This window comes from Schistocerca serialis, chromosome 1 (genome assembly GCF_023864345.2).
Source record: "Schistocerca serialis cubense isolate TAMUIC-IGC-003099 chromosome 1, iqSchSeri2.2, whole genome shotgun sequence".
Lineage (NCBI taxonomy): Eukaryota > Metazoa > Arthropoda > Insecta > Orthoptera > Acrididae > Schistocerca > Schistocerca serialis.
Genome location: NC_064638.1, coordinates 661,337,812 through 661,360,979, shown reverse-complemented (window position 1 = coordinate 661,360,979; position 23,168 = coordinate 661,337,812). Strand labels below are relative to the sequence as shown.

The 23,168-nt window shown below is 45.2% G+C and overlaps 1 protein-coding gene across 2 annotated transcripts in view; it reads left to right on the top strand.

Moving 5' to 3' along the window:
- The window catches only part of LOC126479519 (scaffold attachment factor B2-like), a 184,341-nt gene that overhangs the window by 124,888 nt on the left and 36,285 nt on the right, over positions 1–23,168 (top strand). For both annotated transcript variants that reach the window (XM_050103792.1, XM_050103791.1), the window contains exons 12-13: positions 17,790–17,923; positions 18,151–18,291. In XM_050103792.1, the coding sequence (XP_049959749.1) occupies positions 17,790–17,923; positions 18,151–18,291 (275 nt within the window). The remainder of the gene's footprint in view (positions 1–17,789; positions 17,924–18,150; positions 18,292–23,168) is intronic.

Below are 23,168 nucleotides of genomic sequence, written 5' to 3'. Positions count from 1 at the left end.
AGTTCGGCCATATGTCTTCCCGCTGCACTTCCAGCCTCACATGTCGCGATTGCGGACGCCCATCTCATCCCGATACTCCATGTGCCCCGCCTCCCATCTGCGTCAACTGCGGGGAGCACCATTCACCTTGCTCGCCTGACTGCAAAGTCTTTCAGAAAGAGCGCAAAATCATGGAATATAAGGCCCTGGACCGGCTGACCTATACTGAGGCCAAAAGGAAATATGACAGACTCCATCCTGTGAGAATGACATCTTCTTATGCAGCTGCTGCAACAAATGTGCTAGCTCCATCAGTTTCGAGACTTCCAGCCAGCTCGATAAGCAGTAAGACTCCTCCTGCCCCCTTGCCCGTGGGGGGCTCTCCCCAACAGGTTGCTCCTGCACCACCTACCTCAGGAGCAACCTCCTCCCACCCGTCGGGGACGTCCGTCCCCGCTTCTCAGCCGGAGAAGCGTCTAACTTCTTCGGCTCCTCTCGCCCGTAAGAGTTCCCTTGGGACCCTCCCTTCCCAGGGTTCCACCAGCGGGAAGGATGACGGCCACCAGTGGCATAAGTCCTCACCAGCGGCCGGGCGTAGGGCTTCACGATCCTCCTCTGTCCCGGAGACTGAATCGGTGAAGCCTTCCCAGCCGGTGAAACCCAAGGTTCAGCGAGAGAAGTCCAAGAGAAAGACCTCTAAGGCCAAAGAACTTGCGGTGGCACCAGCCCCACCGCACCTTTCGCGCTCTGCGTCTGAGGATGAAGTCGAGATTCTAGCGTCCGCTGAGGACCTTGATCTCGCTGGTCCCTCAGACGCCATGGATGCCTCTCGTACGGGTACTGAATCGGTGGCAGTGAGTGAACAAGCGGCGTAAATTGCCTTCCCAGTCCTTTCACGCCTTTCTCAGCCATGGACAATACCATCCTCCAGTGGAACTGCGGCGGTTTTTTCCACCAATTAGCTGAGCTCCGCCAACTTCTCAGCCTTCGCCCTTTCTTCTGCATTGCTCTCCAGGAAACTTGGTTTCCAGCGATGCGAACCCCCGCCCTCCGTGGCTATCGGGGTTATTACAAGAACCGAGCAGCTTATGAAAGGGTGTCTGGTGGCGTCTGCATATATGTCCTTCACACTCTGCACAGCGAGTCTGTCCCTCTCCAGACGCCTTTAGAGGCTGTCGCTGTACGCGTATGGACGCCACAGGCTGTTACCGTCTGCAGTCTTTACATTCCACCGGATGGTGATGTCTCGCAGCATGTCCTGGCTGCACTGGTCGCCCAATTGCCGCCACCTTTCTTGCTATTGGGCGACTTCAACGCCCATAACCCTCTGTGGGGTGGGTCAGTGGCCACAGGTCGAGGCGCCATCGTTGAACATTTGTTGTCGCAGCTCGATCTCTCGCTGTTAAATGATGGCGCCTTCACACACTTCAGTGTGGCGCATGGCACCTACTCCGCCATTGACCTTTCCATCTGTAGCCATAGCCTCTTACCGTCTGTCCAATGGAGTGTGCATGACGACCTGTGTGGTAGTGACCACTTTCCGCTCTTTTTGTCACTACCACAGCGTCACTCTTCTGGGCGCCCTAGCAGATGGGCTATGCATAAGGCTGACTGGGATTTGTTCTCCTCCACTGCCGCTTTTGAGCCTCTCTCTACTGATGACATTGATGCGGTGGTTCAATCTGTCATCACCGGCATCGTTACTGCCGCCGAATCTGCCATTCCCCGTTCTTCTGGGTCCGCTCGGCGGAAGGCTGTGCCTTGGTGGTCGCCTGAGATCGCTGAAGCGATTAAAGATCGCCGGCGGGCGCTCCAGCATCACAAGCGACATCCCTCCTTAGCCCACCTTATCGCCTTCAAACGGCTGCGTGCGCAGGCCCGCCTCCTTATCCGCCAAGGCAAGAAGGAGTGCTGGGAGCGGTATGTGTCCACCATTGGCCTCCATGTCACTCCCTCGCAGGTCTGGGCCAAGATTCGACGCGTCTACGGCTATCGGACCCCTGCCAGCGTCCCTGCGCTCTCACTGAATGGAGCCGTTTGTACCGACTCCGACGTCTTTGCAAATTGCTTAGCAGAGCATTTTGCTATGAGTTCCGCTTCTGCGAATTACCCCCAGGCCTCCCGCTCCATTAAAGAGTGGCTGGAACGTCGGAGCCTTTCGTTTCGCAGCACCCACCCGGAATCTTACAATGCTCCATTCAGTGAGTGGGAATTTCGCAGTGCCCTAGCTGCTTGCCCTGATACCGCTCCTGGGCCAGATGGCATCCACTGTCAGATGCTGAAACACCTTTCAGTGGACTGCCAGCGGCGCCTTCTCGATCTTTACAACCGTCTTTGGGTCGAGGGGGAGTTTCCGTCGCAATGGCGGGAAGGCATTGTCATCCCCGTTTTGAAACCTGGGAAGACCCCTCTGGAGGTGGACAGCTACCGTCCCATTAGCCTCACCAACGTTCTTTGTAAGTTGCTTGAACGGATGGTGAGCCGGCGCTTGCATTGGGTACTGGAGTCTCGGGGCCTTCTGGCTTCGTCTCAGGGTGGGTTCCGAAAAGGCCGCTCCGCCACCGACAATCTGGTGAGTCTGGAGTCGGCCATCCGTACTGCTTTTGCCCGCCGTCAGCACCTGGTCGCTGTCTTTTTCGACATGCGGAAGGCGTACGATACGACATGGCGTCATCACATTCTTTCTACGCTTCATGGATGGGGCCTTCGGGGTCCTCTGCCGATTTTTATCCGCAATTTTCTGTCGTGTCGTACCTTCCGCGTGCAAGTCGCGGCCTCGTATAGTTCCTCCCACGTCCAGGAGAACGGTGTGCCACAGGGCTCTGTTTTAAGTGTCTGTCTGTTTTTAATAGCCATTAACGGGCTTGCTGCAGCCGTGGGAAATTCTGTCTCCGCTTCCCTGTATGCTGACGACTTCTGCCTTTATTACAGCTCTACTGGCATTGCAGCTGTTGAACGTCAGCTACAGGGCGCTATCCGTAAGGCGCAGTCTTGGGCTGTAGCGCATGGGTTTCAGTTTTCGGCAGCCAAGACCTGCGTTATGCATTTCTGCCGGCGCCGAACAGTCCATCCTGAGCCGCGGCTTTATCTTGCCGACGAACTCCTTGCTGTGGTGGAGACCCACAGGTTTTTGGGGGTGGTTTTCGATGCCCGGTTGACTTGGCTGCCTCATATCCAGCAGCTGAAACAGACGTGTTGGCGGCATCTAAACGCTCTGAGATGCTTGAGCAACACCCGCTGGGGCGCCGACCGCTCTACACTGTTGCGGCTCTACCAGGCGTTAATCCAGTCCCGTCTGGATTATGGGAGCCTGGCTTATGGCTCAGCATCCCCATCTGCGTTACGGATGCTGGACCCGATTCTCCACAGCGGGATACGCCTTGCCACTGGTGCTTTTCGCACCAGCCCTGTGGACAGCGTACTAGTGGAGGCAGGTGTACCTCCACTGCGGTTCCGACGCCAACGTTTGCTGGCCGCTTATGCTGCCCATGTTCTAAGCTCGCCCGGGCATCCAAACTATCGCCTCCTGTTCCCGCGGTCGGTCGTCCGTATGCCAGAACGTCGGCCCCAGTCTGGTTGTACAATAGCGGTCCGCGTCAAAGAGCTTCTCTCTGGGCTCCAGGGTTTCACTGTTCCACCTCCTTTCCGGGCTACTTTGCATACACCCCCATGGTGTGTTCGTCGCCCTAGCCTTCGGCTCGACTTGGCACAGGGCCCTAAGGACTCAGTCCCTCCAGAGGCCTTCCGCCGCCGCTTTTATTCCATCCTGGCCACGTATCAGGGCTCTGGTGTTGTTTACACTGACGGTTCGATGGTTGCTGGTCGTGTCGGATATGCGCTCACTCTAGGGGACCTTTCCGAACAACGTTCCTTGCCGGATGGCTGCAGCGTTTACACTGCTGAACTGGTCGCCATCTTTCGTGCCCTAGAGTATATCCGCTCCTGCTCAGGTGAGTCCTTCGTTATCTGTAGCGATTCCCTGAGCGGTTTACGAGCTCTCGACCAGTGTTTCCCTCGTTCTCGTTTGGTGATGGCTATCCACAAGTCTCTGCATACTCTCGCCTGTTGCGGCCGCTCTGTGGTCTTTGTGTGGACCCCCGGTCATGTCGGTATCCCGGGTAACGAACATGTTGACCGCCTGGCGAAAGAGGCCACCAGTAAGCCATCTCTGGACGTTGGCCTCCCAGAGACTGATTTGCGGGCAGTCTTCCGCCGCAAAATCTTGGCGCTATGGGACGATGAATGGCGCGAACTGACAATGCGCAATAAACTCCGTGCTGTCAAGGAGACGACGGCTGTGTGGCGGTCATCCCTGCGAGCCACTCGCAGGGACTCAGTAGTTCTTTGCCGGCTCCGCATTGGCCACTCCCGGCTGACACACAGTTATTTACTGCGCCGGGAGGACCCTCCTCTATGTCGCTGTGGGGCAGCTTTGACAGTGGCCCACATTTTGCTGGCCTGCCCCCTTTTAGCTGTGGTCAGGCAGACATTTGCGCTGCCTGCTACGCTCCCTGCCCTTTTAACAGACGACTCCACTATGGCTGACTTAGTTTTACGTTTTATTCGGGCAGGGGGATTTTATCATTTACTCTGAGTGTTTCTGTTTTATTTTATTGTTTTGTGTTGCTTCTGGCCTTTGGCCTATGGTTTTACACTGATTTTTTAATGTGTCTCTAAGTGGTTGGCCTTTCCTTTTTTATGTCTATGGTCGGCCAACCACCGTCACACTCTGTGTGGTTTTAGTTTGTTTTGTCTTGTCTTTGTCTCAGTATCTCTTGTTCTGTATCGTCTGTGATCTCTTCTGCTCCTTGTTTTTATTCTCTGTGGGTGTTCTTTGTCTTTGGAAAAAGGGACCGATGACCATGGCAGTCTGGTCCCTTTAATCCCCCAAACCAACCAACCATGGTTGCCATGCTTGATACTCTCCAAGTTGGCTGTGGGGAAATTGCCTAAAATCCCCATCTGGGCTGGCCAGCAATGCATACCTTGCCATTAATATGCCAGGCGGATTTGATCAAAGGTCAGCATGCCTTTCTGTGTTCCAGGAGTGGGTGCTTCAATACATTCAGCTATCTGGGAGGTCACTTTATTCTATTCTTACTCTGAGTCATATCAAGAGTCAAGTGAAGTTTAGATTTTATATTGTTATGTGTTCAAATACCAACCACCTGATCACAGAAGGAAGGTCAAAAGAACGAATGTGATCAAATGGTGGTGATCAAATACTCAGTTAGTGCATAACTAGTGATAAAAGAAGGCAAAGTTACAAGGAAACTGAACGGGTGGCAAGGGGAAAAACATTAAAAGACCACTTTTTAAAGTGGAATTGGGCCTGGGGGGGGGGGGGGGGGATGTCTATGTACAGAACTTGGAATTTCTTTAATACTGTTTTCTCAATCGAATTAATATTTTTTTTAATGGAGACACTGTAAAGAAACATTTTGTGTGTCACCTTTAAGCACTTTAACTTGGGATTCCTTGAGCTCTTTCAGGCAATTTTTAATTTGGGGTATTGTGATATTAAATGAGCTGTTAAGTTCACTTTTCGGTTTTTGTAACTTGGTATACAAATTGCTTGTGTGCAGAGATACATTTCTCATTGTGTAGTGAGGGAGGGGATGTAATATGTAATGAGTTTCCTAATCACCTATACTGATTATAGTGATCAGTTCATTCAAGATGCCTTACTTGTGTACCTACATATCTGGTGTTCTCCATAGTAAATTGTGAGCAGCAGATACTCGCTATTAAAATCTGGAGGACATATGAGAAACAACTAATAACTCTTACACTGTACACAATTCAAAACAACCCGTATGGATTACTAAAACAACCACTGCTCTGATACTGCTTGCTTTCACCTGTGTGGCATGCTAGAAACTGTAACTGCCACGTTATTGGAGCATCTGTACATCGCAGTGCTTCAATTCTTGGTATTAAGAGTCCGAGTCGTTAATGTATTTGTTCTCTGCCTATTTATTGTGAATATTCTTCAAGTGACTATAAAGAGTCTGATAGTGTACTTCTCACCACACCATATTAAGGTTTTACTCAGTTTCATTCACAGGTAAGGTATGGGATGAAAGATTGCTGATATATTTTTGCAATTATAGTATGACCCCACTTTTACATTCCCAGAATGAACTTTTTCCCATTGTTTGTCATCAGTCTCTTCGAACTTTGTGTTCGTGATGTTATTGCCCATCCTCTTTCATGTTGTTATAAATTTACAGTCATTTTCACTTAATGAAACATGTAATTGGTACATAATGATGTAAATTAGTTTCACGTAGTGTTTACATCATGATGCAATAAACTCTGATCTCTGGGCTCCCTAATTCTGAAACTGTAGAAATCATTAAAAGTGGGAACAATTTGTGCTGCTAATTGTTTCTCCTAACATTGCCAACCTAACAGTAACAATATTGTATGTAATATTGTGGGAAGTTGCATCATCGGTTGAAGTTCTGGATTGTGCTAAGCGTTCAATATTAGTCCAAACTGAAGTGAAGTTGGCAGTTAAAAATAAGAGATATGGTGATAGCTCATACGGTTAATACATGGGCTAGCTTCAAACCATCGCATGTGCCTGTTAAACTTTTGATTTTCAAGGCTTTAGGAAAGGTAAAGGTACCATAGAGGCAATTCTGACATTGTGGTTGACAATAGCAGCAAGACTGCAGGAAAATCAAGACACATTAATAGGATTTTGGTCAACCTGGGAAAAGCACTCCCCGCTATCAATGGTGCAAGAGGTTTGTAATTCTGAGAAAAGTAGGGGTCAACTGAAGGGAAAGACAGGCAGTGTAAAATATGTAAAATAGCCAAGAGGGAACAAAAAGAGTGGAAGACCAAGAACAAAGAATTTGGATTATAAAGAGGCTTTCGTCCCTACTGTTCAGTATATTCTTTTTAAGAAGCGGTGATGGAAATAAGACGAAAGTGGAATTAAAATTAAAGGTGAAAGGCTATCAATGATAATATTTGCTGATGATATTTCTATTCTAATTGAAAGTGAAGAATCATTACAGAATCTGCTGGATGGAATGAACAGTCTAATGAATACAAAATATAGTTGAGAGTAAAAGGGCGTTCCTGCCGAAGAAAGTCTACTAGTATCAAACGTAGCTCTTAATCTGAGGAAGAAATTTTTGAGAATGTATGTTTGGAGTGTGGTGCTGCAGAAGATTAGGTGGACTGGTACGGTAAGGACCGAGGTGATTCTCTGCAGAGTCAGTAAGGAAAGGAATATATGTTAAGACATCGGGGATTAGTTTCCATGGTAATAGAGGGAGTTGTAGAGGGTAAAAACTGTAAAGGAAGAAAGAGATTGGAATAATTGAAGATGTATGTTGCAGGTGCTACTCTGAGATGATGAAGTTTGCCCAGGAGAGTAATTGGTGGTGGGTCACATCAAACCAGTCAGGAAACTGATGTCTCTCTTTTTAACAGGGGATGTACTGTGCACATCGCCACCCCAACCACCCAGCCCAGTCTTCCCTCCTAGAATATCAGATGATGTATCAATTATTCAAATACAGTCATAATTGTCAAACTATTGGCACAAATTTTAAAATATGTCTCAATTTCTGAAGAGTTAAGATGGCACCCATCAGAACATCTGAAATTAACAATATTGGCCTGCAGAATTCATTATGCTGCCAAATATCTATATACGTTTAACATTGTGATGACATTTGTAGAACACAAGTATCTCTTTGCATCCACAATCTTACGGAATTAGCCAACCGCATGTTGCTAACTACACTGTGTTCTACATTTTTCTTTCAAAAAACATTTTTAGCATACTATATAGCAAGTTGTATAACTGGAAGCTAGATAAATAGCTTATTTACAATTAGATATGATCTAGATATATAGCGTGAGCATAAAGTTTTTACCTGACAACAAAAGTTTATTTTGAAGGAACCGAGCTAGAGACAGCTGTGCAGTTTGATGCAAATGGTAGCTTAACTCAAGAGGTTTTTTTATGGATACATTTCCACACTTCTGTGTGGTTTTTCAAAAAGTAGTGTGGCTCATGAAGTTTTTATCTGTACACTAATATACATGCTCTGACGGCATCTTATTTTTCTCTCTTCCTCAGCCATGGGTAGTCTTTCAAGAAGTTGGTGCTGCATCATGCTTGGGGTTTATTTGTTCGCTAGTTCTTGGATGAAACTGGACAGATGGGACTGTAGAAAGACAGACATAATGACCAGCAGATTAAAAAAAAAAAATCACTAGAAGAAACTAAAACAAATTTAATTTTTTCATCAATAATAAGTGCTTAAAAAGTAATTTCCCACTATTTATATTTTTCTTCAATTCACACCATTCCTGTAAAGGGTCAAGTCTATGTGAAATCAACCAATGGTCTGGTTCTTGACGTGTCAGATTTTGATATTTTTTGTATATTTGTAGTAGTAGTAGTTTGCATGAAAAATTCCAAATTAAAAATATTTTGGACATTTCATTTTGAAACTTCAAAATTATGCAATTTGTTTATGATATGAACCTTGAAATCACCATATCTCAAACTATTTGACTTACAGACCTCAAATTCAAACCATTTTATTCGTTTTCTGACAAGCTTTGAAAATATGTCCTAATTGACAATAATCATAATTATGTTCAATTTTCTCAGATTAAGTTAGTTTTTAATTTTGAAAATTTCAAAATCAGATTTGTTTGTTTTGAAAGGAAAAATGTTAATGGAACATTGTTTGTTAACACGGGTGCCAAATTTCATGATCGTGTGTCAGAGGGAACATATCTTAATAACATTTATTTTGAAACTTCCTGGCAGATTAAGGCTGTGTGCTGAACAGACTTGAACTCGGGTCCGTTGCCATTTCGGGTAAGTGCTTACACTTGCTCATGAAAGGCAAAGGTCCTGAGTTTGTCTCTCTGTTGGGTACACAGCTTTAACCCAACAGGAAGTTTCGTATCAGAGCACACTCTGCTGGAGAATGAAAATTTCATTCTCATAACACCCCTCAGGCTGTGACCAAGCTATGTCTCCACAGTATCTTTTCTTCCAGGAATGCTAGTTGTGCAAGTTTTGCAGGAGAGCTTCTGTGAAGTGTGAAAGGTAAAAGACGAGGTATGCCTGAATTACGGCTGTGAGAATGGGTTGAGGCAAATTTTTTATTTCCTGTTAGGTAGTAGAAATCCACATTTGGTTGGCATTCGTGCCCCCCCCCCCCCCCCTCCTCCTCTAAAATTTAGAACATATTTCCAGTGGAAAGTAGGTCTTCTGTTATGGTTGCAACTGTTATTTGAGTTTCTCATTGAACTGGGGCTAAAGAATCAGGTTTTTCAATGATTTGCTCTTACTTGGGCACTCTGTAAACTAATCAGTCGTCAGCTCCTGATTATGTGAATTCAGCAGTTCGTGAATGTCGTCATCGTCGTCATCTACCTCAAAATTTGTCTGGCAAGATCCACCTTCTCTTCAATCACATTATCAGGTTGCTCAAGATCCCCATGGGACACAGATATTTCCAGGCACCATGCAAAGTTTTTTTGTGAAATTTCATTCGAAGATTGTGCAACAGATCTCACAGCATCTAAAACACTAAATTGCTTCCAAAAGTCTTTGAGAGTTTGTTTTGTCTCATAGCTTAGTGTAGATGTGCAAACGATCGTGTCTTGCTGTAAGCTGTAAATGTTTTAATGACTCCCTGGTCCATCGGTTCAAGCAAGCGGGTTGTATTCAGTAGCATAAATACACCTTTCACATGTGGATCAAAATTAAAGTAACAGGACAATGAACTTTGGTGTTGTCGATTAATAGCATCACTTTAAATTGATGTGTTTTAATTGGCAATAACATTAGACTATGGATGTCAAGTGATAACCAGACCAGTTCTCAATAGGACAGCTGTCACCCAAGCTGTAGCATTTGACTTCCAAATCACAGGCAACCTAGCTTTAGATGTAGCTTTTAAGCTCGTGCATTTTCTGAGCAATAAATTAAGAGGTTTTAATTTACAATCACCAGCTGCATTCACACCAACCATCACTGTCAATTGATCTTCGTTGGCGCTAAATTTGGAAATGTTTTCTCTTCAGCATGGTAGAAGTTCTTTTAGGCGTCTTCATCCAGAGCAGACCAGTTTAATTATGTTGAATACATTATGTCTGACATAACTATCTCCTGTCAGTGCCCTGAGTTTGTCTGGTAGTGTGAAAGTCTCTTTAGCAATGCTTGCCATCTCTCCACTTTCTGCGATGTTATGCAAATTATGACAACTTTCGAATCAGCTTGCCCAACTGTTACTAGCTTTAAACATTCCTTGTTTGTCCACTTCCTCAGTGTCTTTCGATCTCTTAAAAATCAGCTTAGCTTGAGAGCACACTGTGTTCTGATCAACATGACGATTTTTCACTCTTACATTATCACACTGTAATTGTAACATTGTTTCCATCTGAGCAATAATACCATGGCATTGATGAACAATACTTGAATTCAAAGATTACGCATGTTTCACGAATTCAGGAATGTTTTCTTTACCTTCTATAAATGTCTTAACTGTCAATTCTATTAGATCAAGCTTCTTTGCCAGTTCACAACTTCTAGATTTTACTTCAAAGTCTTTGATAATATTACCTTTACCTTACAGAGCTAATGATTTTCTTTTCTTGTTCGATGCAAATTAATCAGTTCTGCTTTCTTTTGGATGACATAGTGGATAAAACAAATCCATTTGAAACACGTCCAGACTTGTCAGAAGACTTGTCGGTGGAGTGAGGGACGAAACCCGTAATTCTAGATTTGCATAAAATGGTGGTGTGTAAGTTGGGAAAGGACATATAAATAAAGTGTTTACTTCTCTTTTTTCATCTCTTGGTAGCGCACAAGCCATCCACAATTTGTCGTCACACACACACATGCACAAGCAACAAGTCCTGTAATATATTCAAAAGCATGCAGCATCGGAAAATCAAAAATCCTTAAAATCGGAAACAGTTTTTGCTTTACCTTTGCTCTAAGAATAAATGCATGATACTTGGAGTCCATGTTCCTGCTATAGCTTTATAAAATCTTTTTGCCAAGCTGCTTTCTTGTGCTGCATGCTCATAATTTGTCATTTAGAAGTAACTGATAGCATATATGCTTTACCCCAAACAGTTGGAAGTAAGTAAATATTTGATAATACTGTGCTTCCACAACTAATAGAAATATTAAGAAAACCAGTATGACTTTCATTTTATGTGCATTTATGGAGCCACTGCGTCCTCATGCGACAAAGTGCCCAACTGAGCCAGTGTCATGATTTAAAAATGCCTAATTTCCCAATAAGGTGCTGAACTGCACATGTTGGAATATAAGCACAGTATTCCACTTGGCTATGCTTGGTACTTGATCATATTCCAACATGTGCTTTTCAACATTTTATTAGGTAATAAGCATTTTAAATTGTGACACCAGTACTTTCCTGCCACTTTATCACCTGAGTACATGTGCTTAATGAGTTAATGTATACAGCAGCCTGGTCCAGTTTTCTCCCACAGTGCTTTGGTGATTCCTTTATTGAAGTGAATTACTGTCACCAGAAATTTGTTTTGCTACATTATGTAAATTAAAAATGCATATTATCCTAACAGTATTGTTGTTATATGCCATAGCTAAGTATAATTTTAAAAGGATAAAGCAAAGTGTGCTAAATTAATACTCAGTAATTTCATTTCAACAATAGTTTTATGAACCAGCTTGCAAACATAGTGTAGAATAATTGTTGCCAGTACAAATGGCAGTAAAATAAAATTTATTTTCACATCTTCACTATAGAAAATTGTCATGAAATTTGGCACACACATTAAAGCCTAGTTTACACGATGACACTAGGTTGCAGGCAACTATGCTACCGGCCACTGCACATGCGCGCGTTTGTGCAACTGGTTGGTGAATCTAAACACTTTGGGCGTGTTCCATCTTTGGCGACACTAGTTGCAAGAATTTTGAGGTTGTGTGTGTTCGTAGAGTGTAGACAAACTGAAATATGAAGTGGGGGACAGAGAATAATGTTCGCTTTTGGATATCTATGCTTTGCATAGGTGTTTATGGCATTTCGGTGATGCTGATTACAAAAATACGCAACATATTGCTGCTCTTGAGACCATCATGTGCGATCAGAACATAGATGGTTTGACAGTATCTGAACTGCAGGGCAAAATTTATTCGGTTAGGAGCACATACACAACTGAATTAAGAAAAATACAAGTGAGTAATTCTATACGTGGCAATGCTCTTTTCTAAAAGGCTAAAATCCCATCGTTTGAGGTGGCTGACTCTTTGTTAAGGAATACTGTTGACAGGAGGGAAGGCTACACAAATCGAGAAGCTGCATTCTTTATTCAATATTCATCTATTTAAAACGTAGCAGCAGTGATCCCCATTCACATGTTATAATTTTGAAGTATTGCGACTGTACAGATCTATCTTCAAGATAATAGTTTGCAAACCATTCTTTGCTTAATGTGGCCTACTTTGAATTATTATTGCTGTTAATGTTAATAATTATTACTGTTAATGTTAATAATTATTGGTGTTAATGAAAAAGTGCCATCACCAACTAAAACCGCATCTTATAACACGCCGAGTGTTCTCGATCGTAATGCATGCAATATAATAAGTAATTTCAGTTCTGGCAACAGTACTTCGTGCATTGCAGTATCTTTACTCTTTTTCACGTGCTAACTCTACTTAGAAGAAACGTGAACAGTTCTGGTGACATTCTAAGATATCTGAGAGAGCTTCTTGGGTCTTCCATTATAAATTATTTCAGCAAGGATGCTGAGCAACCGACCTGATGTCTGTTCTTCATCCAGTCATGAATTGAAATACGTTTCTTATTATTTTTCTTATGCAGTGATTCTACGCAGCTAGATTTTTCTCCATTACAACTCGTGCGATGTGCAGCTGCCAAAACTTTCATTTCAGACACGACTCAGAGACCCTCAAAATGACGAAACTGAAGTGTATGCTGGTGGCGCCGTGCCTACAGTCAAATATGAAACCATTTGCGTGCAACTCATTTCTTCCAACGAGTGGCACAACCCAATGTCGTCGTCTAAACTAGGCTTAACAAATAGTGTAAGATTGCCCTGCACTTACTTCAAAATAAAATATTTTTAAATTTTCAAAATTTAAAGTAGTTGTGGTTTGGGAAAATTTACCAATTTAATGAATTTGGTCGAACAGCAATATATTTAAAACCTATAATAAATGGAAGAGAATGGTATAAATTTTAGGTCTTTGAGATATGGATAACTGCTACTCATCATTTAGGAGAGATACTGAGTCGCATCCAAGATTTTCAGTTGTTTGTTTCCTTTGAGATATGGCCATTTTAAGGTTTCGAAACGTGGCAAAAATTGCACAATTTTGGAAACTTTTAAAATCAATAACTTGGAAACAAAATGTCTGGAAAACGTTCAATTTTGGATTTTATCTAATGACAAATTACAAAATTCTAAAAAATAAACATTCTCTCTCTCTCTCTCTCTCTCTCTCTCTCTCTCTCTCACACACACACACACACACACACACACACACACACACACACACACCTCATCTCCTGCCCTCTCGCCCACACCTCTCTCATCTCCTGCCCTCTCGCCCACACCTCTCTCATCTCTCGCCCACAAAATTCTCATCTCCCCCCCCCCCTCTCGCCCGCAAGTATCCCCCCCCCTCTCGCCCGCAAGTATCCCCCCCCCCTCTCGCAGCACGTCACTCATCTCACCCCCCCTCTCGCCCGCACGTCTCTCATCTCACCACCCCTTTCGCCCGCACGTCTCTCATCTCAACCCCCCTCTCGCCCGCACGTCTCTCATCTCGCCCGCACGTCTCTCATCTCGACCCGCACGTCTCTCATCTCGCCCCCGCACGTCTCTCATCTCGCCCCCGCACGTCTCTCATCTCGCCCCCGCACGTCTCTCATCTCGCCCCCGCACGTCTCTCATCTCGCCCCCGCACGTCTCTCATCTCGCCCCCGCACGTCTCTCATCTCGCCCCCGCACGTCTCTCATCTCGCCCCCGCACGTCTCTCATCTCGCCCCCGCACGTCTCTCATCTCGCCCCCGCACGTCTCTCATCTCGCCCCCGCACGTCTCTCATCTCGCCCCCGCACGTCTCTCATCTCGCCCCCGCACGTCTCTCATCTCGCCCCCGCACGTCTCTCATCTCGCCCCCCGCACGTCTCTCATCTCGCCCCCGCACGTCTCTCATCTCGCCCCCGCACGTCTCTCATCTCGCCCCCGCACGTCTCTCATCTCGCCCCCGCACGTCTCTCATCTCGCCCCCGCACGTCTCTCATCTCGCCCCCGCACGTCTCTCATCTCGCCCCCGCACGTCTCTCATCTCGCCCCCGCACGTCTCTCATCTCGCCCCCCGCACGTCTCTCATCTCGCCCCCGCACGTCTCTCATCTCGCCCCCGCACGTCTCTCATCTCGCCCCCGCACGTCTCTCATCTCGCCCCCGCACGTCTCTCATCTCGCCCCCGCACGTCTCTCATCTCGCCCCCGCACGTCTCTCATCTCGCCCCCGCACGTCTCTCATCTCGCCCCCGCACGTCTCTCATCTCGCCCCCGCACGTCTCTCCTCTCGCCCCCGCACGTCTCTCCTCTCGCCCCCGCACGTCTCTCCTCTCGCCCCCGCACGTCTCTCCTCTCGCCCCCGCACGTCTCTCCTCTCGCCCCCGCACGTCTCTCCTCTCGCCCCCGCACGTCTCTCCTCTCGCCCCCGCACGTCTCTCCTCTCGCCCCCGCACGTCTCTCCTCTCGCCCCCGCACGTCTCTCCTCTCGCCCCCGCACGTCTCTCCTCTCGCCCCCGCACGTCTCTCCTCTCGCCCCCGCACGTCTCTCGTCCCGCCCCCGCACGTCTCTCGTCCCGCCCCCGCACGTCTCTCGTCTCGCCCCCCCCCCCCCCCGCTCTCTCGTCTCGCCCCCCCCCCCCGCTCTCTCGTCCCCCCCCCCGCTCTCTCGTCCCCCCCCCCGCTCTCTCGTCCCCCCCCCGCTCTCTCGTCCCCCCCCCGCTCTCTCGTCCCCCCCCGCTCTCTCGTCCCCCCCCCGCTCTCTCGTCCCCCCCCCGCTCTCTCGTCCCCCCCCCGCTCTCTCGTCCCCCCCCCCGCTCTCTCGTCCCCCCCCCCGCTCTCTCGTCCCCCCCCCGCTCTCTCGTCCCCCCCCCGCTCTCTCGTCCCCCCCCGCTCTCTCGTCCCCCCCCCGCTCTCTCGTCCCCACCCCCGCTCTCTCGTCCCCCCCCCGCTCTCTCCCCGCTCTCTCGTCCCCCCCCCGCTCTCTCCCCGCTCTCTCGTCTCCCCCCCCCCCCCGCTCTCTCGTCTCCCCCCCGCTCTCTCGTCTGCCCCCCCGCTCTCTCGTCTCCCCCCCCACTCTCTCGTCTCCCCCCACCCGCTCTCTCGTCTCCCCCCCCGCTCTCTCGTCTCCCCCCCCGCTCTCTCGTCTCCCCCCCCCCCCGCTCTCTCGTCTCCCCCCCCCGCTCTCTCGTCTCCCCCCCCCCCGCTCTCTCGTCTCCCCCCCCCCGCTCTCTCGTCTCCCCCCCTCCCCGCTCTCTCGTCTCCCCCCCCGCTCTCTCGTCTCCCCCCCCCCGCCGCTCTCTCGTCTCCCCCCCCCGCCGCTCTCTCATCTCCCCCCCCCCCGCCGCTCTCTCATCTCGCCCCCCCCCCCGCCGCTCTCTCATCTCGCCCCCCCCCCCCCGCCGCTCTCTCATCTCGCCCCCCCCCCGCCGCTCTCTCATCTCGCCCCCCCCGCCGCTCTCTCATCTCCCCCCCCCCCCCCCGCCGCTCTCTGATCTCGCCCCCGCCCCCCCGCCGCTCTCTCATCTCGCCCCCCCCCCGCCGCTCTCTCATCTCCCCCCCCCCGCCGCTCTCTCATCTCGCCCCCCCCCTCCCCCCCCCCCCCCCCGCTCTTTCATCTCGCCCCCGCGCTCTCTCTTCTCGGCTCCCTCCCCCACCTCATCCCGACACCCCTCCTCTCCCGGCCCCTGCAGCCCGACACCCCTCCTCTCCCGGTCCCTGCAGCCCGACACCCCTCCTCTCCCGGCCCCTGCAGCCCGACACCCCTCCTCTCCCGGCCCCTGCAGCCCGACACCCCTCCTCTCCCGGCCCCTGCAGCCCGACACCCCTCCTCTCCCGGCCCCTGCAGCCCAACACCCCTTCTCTCCCCCTTAAATGATGACTCAACTAAAACATTATAACCTTCCATGTATCGCTCACATATATATACATGAAGACAAGTGTGTCACAAGAGCCAAATAAATGTTGAGAAGTCACCATAGTTTATAATCCATGAGTATAACATCAATGAGTGTAAAGAGAGGAGCTTAACGTCTAACTTTTTCGACATTCCACGTCTCTATCACTGCAAATCAGCACATGATCTGTGGAATCTGCCTGCAGTCATGAAGATCGATTGCTATATGCTTAAACGCTAGTGATGTGATGTCTTCTGACCTAAACTACCCATCCAGAGCAAAAGAATAAAAATGTGAAAGAAAGATAGAAGACAAATGACGTATTCACAAATAATTAGGCAGCTCGACATTAGAATGTATTGTTTTTTATTTATTGGTATGAGAATATTTGGACGGTTGCACATCTAATGAGACAGAAAAAGTCAATCAGTTCATTTCTCCATTGTCATCACAACCAGATAAACTATAACATAATAGTAATATCCATTGATTTAGGGAATACATCTGTTGAATGTCACTTTCGAAACCCACTATTTTCCTGGTGGTCTGGCAAGCATATTCTGAGGCCAAATGTTGGTTGTCAGTTCTTTCTACCGTAATTTTAATGTAACCTCGGCCTTTAGGAAGAAGTAATGATCCAATTTTTACTTTAAATAACTAGCAGTTTTGATATTAATAAACTAATTTCCGTAGAATTATTGGTCGTCGTCCCCCCTGTCATTTCATTTTCAGTGTATCAGTATATGGGGAAAAAAATATCTGAGATACATTAGATATATTTTGGAAAAAATATTGATATATTGATGATGTTTATCAACAGCCCTACTGCTGAAATCTTAAAGCAACATGATTGGGAGGCGAGGAAGCAAGTGGTAACTTACTTAGCAGTTCAGTAAAAATGTGGAATTTCACTGATAATTCCTGTAATTTCAAAGGCGAAGGAAATTGTTGGCGTAAATATTTGCCACCCCCCTCCTCCCCCACCAATCCCACACCCTTCTCTCTTTAGTCGCTGTACCACTTTTTTCTTTGTAACATTGTATCAGAACATGGTTTCTTTTGTGGAATCTTGTAATGTGCTGACTGTTGTCACGGCCTCTGTAACTGTGAAAACAGAATAACAGCACCAGCTATAAGTATTAGTAGGAAGTTTCTGTATGTGTAATACTGTTTTAATACTTGCGATTTGGGAGCAGGTATTTCTTTTAGCAGATTATACATAACTCTGGTTGTCAGGATACCTAGATAATATGAGAATTTTTGTGTCACTATATTCAATTGAAAACTAAATACTAATGTTACATTAGAGGTAAGATTGCCCATTTAACAGCAATCAGATTTTAAATTAGCCTATAGAGAATAACATTTCTGGTCATATGTACTTGCCATATAAGCCCAAAATTAATTATGAATTCTTGCATAGTTTTTTTTCTGCTAGTTTAAATTATGTTTGATATTTGTAAGAGGTGGAGTTTTATTTTTGCTCGTAACAGCTTCCAAAAAACCTTGCTAGAATTGTGATTAGCTTGCAACAGTTACTCTAATCATGCGCCTCTAAAAACAACTTAAGGTGATTTACATTTGTGTAGGAGGAACGTGAGAGACAGAGGTTACGGGAACGGGAACGAGAACTGCGAGAGGAAGAACGTCGCCGAACTGAAGAAGCTGCACGGCAGCGTGAGATAGAGAGGCAACAACGGGAGTTGGCAATAAAGCTTGAAAGGTATAAAACATCTTTATAAAACTTGATCATCAAGATTTTTTATTAATATTCGCAGTTACAGTACAGAATATTATTTTATAGTGCGAATTTTCAAATCTTCCCAGTGAATTGAATGAATGTTCAAACAAATTTCGCCCTTGTAGCTGGTCGTTGTTTCGTTCATCCCATATTTCGACTGGGCACCTGCCAGTCTTTTGTCGGAATATTATTGTAAGATTGTCTTCCAGGGAGAAGGAGAAGTTGCGTTTGGAATGGGAGCGCGTGGAACGGGAACGTGCTGAAGTACTGCGCTTAGAACGAGAACGTCAGCGTCGTGAACGTGAGAATTTGGAAAGAGAACGGGAGGAGTTACTAAGACAGCAAATAAGGTACTACGCTGTTTCCTTCTGACTCTTTCTTAAATTGGAATTTTCTAGTGATGGAAATCATTAAGTGAATGAATTGTTTCTCCAGAATTATGTACTAAATCTTTCTGCATTTCAGCACATTTGAATAAGATTCTGGTGCACCACAGTATTTAGAATAATACTTCAGCTTACTTATTTGGATTAAGGGCTCTTTGTAAGCTGTTCTATTGCTACTAAACATTTTTGTCTATTTCTTCTGGATCAAATATTTGTATTAAATAATTTTAAATTGGAACTGCTCTTGAATATATAAAAAAGTTAAATCATTGACTTTTAAGAACGGAAGCTCAAAAATAGGATTACTATTAAGGGTGTTGGAATCTTTTAACCCTTTAGTAGTTGTTGTTGTGGTGGTGGTGGTGGTGGTGGTGGTGGTGGTGGTGGTGGTGGGAGGGGGTGGGGGTGCGGGGGGGTGGTGGTCTCCAGTCCTGAGACTGGTTTGATGCAGCTCTCCATGCTACTCTGTCCTGGGCAAGCTTCATCATCTCCCAGTACCTGCTGCAACCTACATCCTTCTGAATCTGCTTAGTGTTTTCATCTCTTGGTCTCCCTCTGATTTTTACCCTCCACACTGCCCTCCAGTACTAAATTGGTGATCCCTTGATGCCCCAGAACATGTCCTACAGACCTGTCCCTTCTTCTAGTCAAGTTGTGCCACAAATTTCTCTTCTCCCCAATTCTTTTCAATAACTCGTCTTTAGTTGTGTGATCTAACCATCTAATCTTCAGCATTCTTCTGTAGCACCACATTTCAAAAGCTTCTATTCTCTTCTTGTAAAACGATTTATCGTCCATGTTTCACTTCCATATATGGCTACACTCCATACAAATACTTTCAAAAACGACTTCCTGACATTTAAATCTATACTCAATGTTAACAAATTTCTCTTCTTCAGAAATGCTTTCCTTGCCATTGCCAGTCTTCATTTTATATCCTCTCCACTTCGTCCATCATCAGTTATTTTGAATAGCAAAACTCCTTTACTACTTGAAGTGTCTCATTTCCTAATCTAATTCCCTCAGCATCACCCGATTTAATTCGACTACATTCCATTATCCTCGTTTTGTGTTTGTTGATGATCATCTTATGTCCTCCTTTCAAGACAATGTCCATTCTGTTCAGCTGCTCTTCCAGGTCCTTTGCTGTCTCTGACAGAATTACAGTGTCATGGGCGAACCTCAAAGTTTTTATTTCTTCTCCATGGATTGTAATACCTACTCCGAACTTTTCTTTTGTTTCCTTTATTGCTTGCTCAATATACAGATTGAATCACATCGGGGACAGGCTACAACCCCGTCTCACTCCCTTCCCAACCACTGCTTCCCTTTCATGCCCTTCGGCTCTTATAACTGCTATCTGCTTTCTGTACAAATTGTAAATAGCCTTACACTCCCTGTATTTTACTCCTGACGCCTTCAGAATTTGAAAGAGAGTATTTCAGTCAAGATTTTCAAAAGCTTTCTCTAAGTCTACAAATAATAGAAGTGTCGGTTTGCATTTCCTTAATCTATCTTCTGAGATAAGTCGTAGGGTCAGTATTGCATCACGTGTTCCAACATTTCTACGAAATTCAAACTGATATTCCCCGAGGTCAGCTTCTACCAGTTTTTCCATTCGATTGTAAAGAATTCGTGTTAGTATTTTGCAGCCGTGGCTTATTGAACTGATAGTTAGGTAATTTTCACATCTGTCAACACCTGCTCTCTTTGGGATTGGAATTATTATATTGTTCTTGAAGTCTGAGGGTATTTCGCCTGTCTCATACATCTTGCTCACTAGATGGTAGAGTTTTGTCAGGGCTGGCTCTCCCAAGGCTATCAGTAGTTCTAATGGAATGTTGTCTACTCTCGAGGCCTTGTTTCGACTTAGATATTTCAGTGCTCTGTCAAACTCTTCGCACAATATTGTATCTCACATTTCGTCTCCACCTACATCCTCTTCCATTTCCATTATACAAGGGGGGACCCAAAAGTAACCAGAATCGTAATGTTGCACATCATGTACTTGTAGTAGCAGGTTGCGCCTCCAGAGGGTTGTAGTAGGAGCGGTGCTGAGTCATTCTGCCACGCAGCGTCACCCAATAGTGAGAAGTGTGGTTTCTTTGGCAGTTCTTTGAGTGTGTGTACAGTGCAGACGTGACACGAACAACGTGCAGTTGTGAAGTTTTGTTTCTTGCTTGGCAAGAACGCAGCAGAAACTGTTGCGATGATTCAGACAGCCTACAAAGACCATGCTCTTTGTTAAACGCAAGTGTACGAATGGTTTTCTCGATTTAAAAAGGGAGAAATGGTGGCTGAAGATCAGCCACGTTCCGGTCGACCTTTAGCTGCTTGAAGCGAAGACAGCATTGACAAAATCCTTAATCTCATCAGTGAAGATCGACGCAGGCAATCAACCAACTCGAGAACTTGTCCAGGTTGTCCTGGAGCTCAATTCAGCACATCTTGACAATCGATTTGGGGATACGAAGAGTGGCAGCAAAATTCGCGCCAAAGCTTCTTACCAGAGATCAAAGGGATCGTCGCGTTCAAGCCTGTCTCGAAATGAAGGACGCATTCAAAGATGATCCACATTTTTTCAGCAAAATCATTGCAGATGATTAGTCATGGTGCTGTGGGTACGATCCAGATAATAAACAGCAGTCATCACAATGAGTCACCTGGCTCACCTCAACCAAAAAAAGCTCGACAAGTGAAATCTAATGTTAAAACGATATTGAACTGTTTTTTTAACATCAAAGGGATCGTACACTCTGAATTTGTCCCTGAAAACCAGACAGTAAACCAACAATTTTATTTGGAGGTTATGAAACGGCTTTGCAGAAGTTTGTCGCGAAAATGTCAGACTATGTGGGATTCTGGCGTGTGGTTCCTGCATCACGACAACGCTCCTACGCACACGGCTCGCAGCGTTCACCAGTTTTTGGCCTCAACAAAGACGACTGCCTTGACCCACGCACACTATTCTCCGGATTTAGCACCCTCGGACTTCTTCCTATTCCCGAGGATGAAGAGACACTTGAGAGGGAAGCGTTTTGCGCATGTGGAAGACGTAAAACGCAATGTCATGAAAGTGCCAGCAGGTATCAAAGAGGACAAATTTAAAAGGTGATTCGAACACTGGAATGAACATTTGGACAAGTGTATTAATGCTAATGGAGAGCACTTCGAAGGAGACTAAGGTTATATTTGAAAACAATAAAGTATATGTTTTCTAAAAAGAAATTCCGGTTATTTTTGGGCCCCCCTCGTATTGTCCTCAAGTACATCGCCATTGTATAGACCCTCTATATGCTCCTTCCACCTTTCTATTTTCCCTATTTGCTTAGAACTGGGTTTCCATCTGAGCTCGTGATGTTCATATAGGTGGTTCTCTTTTCTCCAAAGGTCTCTTTAATTTTCCTGTAGGCAGTATCTATGTAACCCTAGTGAGATAAGCTTTTACATCCTTACATTTGCCCCTAGCCATCCCTGCTTAGCCATTTTAACTTCCTGTCGATCCCATTTTTGAGTCATTTGTATTCGTTTTTACCTGCTTCATTTACTGCATTTTTGTATTTTCTCCTTTCATCAATTAAATTCAATATATCTTCTGTTGCCCAGGGATTTCTACTAGCCCTCTTTATATATAGGGGTATTAAAATTGTGTGTAAATGAAAAATAACATGCAGTTGGCAATTTTCCTGAACTGTTACTCTCTTTTTTTTCCTCGTTCTGTGAAAAATGTAAATCAGAGAGTTACATAATGGATCTTGACTCTCTCTCAAAGCCTGAGATTCTTATATGAACTTAAAAATTCCCTCTTAGAGAACTCGTGCCCTAGACGTCAAGTCTGATTAAAAATACTCTCCTTCCATCAAACTGTATAGTCATTCCATGTCAGATCAACACACCTATTTTACCTCACCATTTTAGATTTTGCTAAAATTTAGTATACTTATAGTGGGTGCTGAGACTAAGAATAATTCCAAATTTAAATTTTGTTTATATCAAACCATTCCTGAAATATGGCTATGTAAACTTTCCAAAAACCAGCCATAAATGTTTGAATGGACTTTTTTTTCCTTTAATTGCCCTAGGAGCTGCTCTAATTGAGATAGAGAACTGGGAGAGGTGTCATTTTGCATGCTTTGTCCAGGGATATACAACAAAACATAGCTTCTAATTAATAACCTTTTTCAAAACACTAATTAATATTTTGATTTAATTTTTTTAGAGAAAGTACATAATTGAAAATTTTCAAAATATTTCAACAACTGCTTCATACTGTTGTAAATCACATGGTAAAATATAAATGTGGGATGATGATGGGTTTATTGTTTTGGGGGAAAAAAAAATTCTGGACTCTTGTTTTTCACCAACAGCCATAGTTAGACTAAATTGACCTTTAACAAACAGGAATTTCATTAAAATATACTGAAAGGCAACTAAAAAAGTATTAGAAACATCAAAACATCACCTGATTAAAACAAAACTTATCAGCATATTTTATAATTGATTGCTTATTTTAATTTCATACAACTTAACGAACAGTGTATTACCTGATAAAACAAAAAATTTTGAGCATTTAAGTACAAACTGAAATAACGTATGAAAAAGTACAAGTTTTTACATAATAGTTCTGGTCCATGATGTTTGGAATAAAACTATTAAAAAAATTAAATACACAATGCTTGTTTTTGAGTAACAGGTATTTATACATAGCTAAATTAACTTAATAGGTACCAACAGTAATTTTGAAACAACTTTTTATTAAGTATACATTAACACTAACCTGAGACAAAAATTAAGTTTTGAGTTGAAAGCAGTTTCCCAATAAATTGTCTTGGAACTTCACA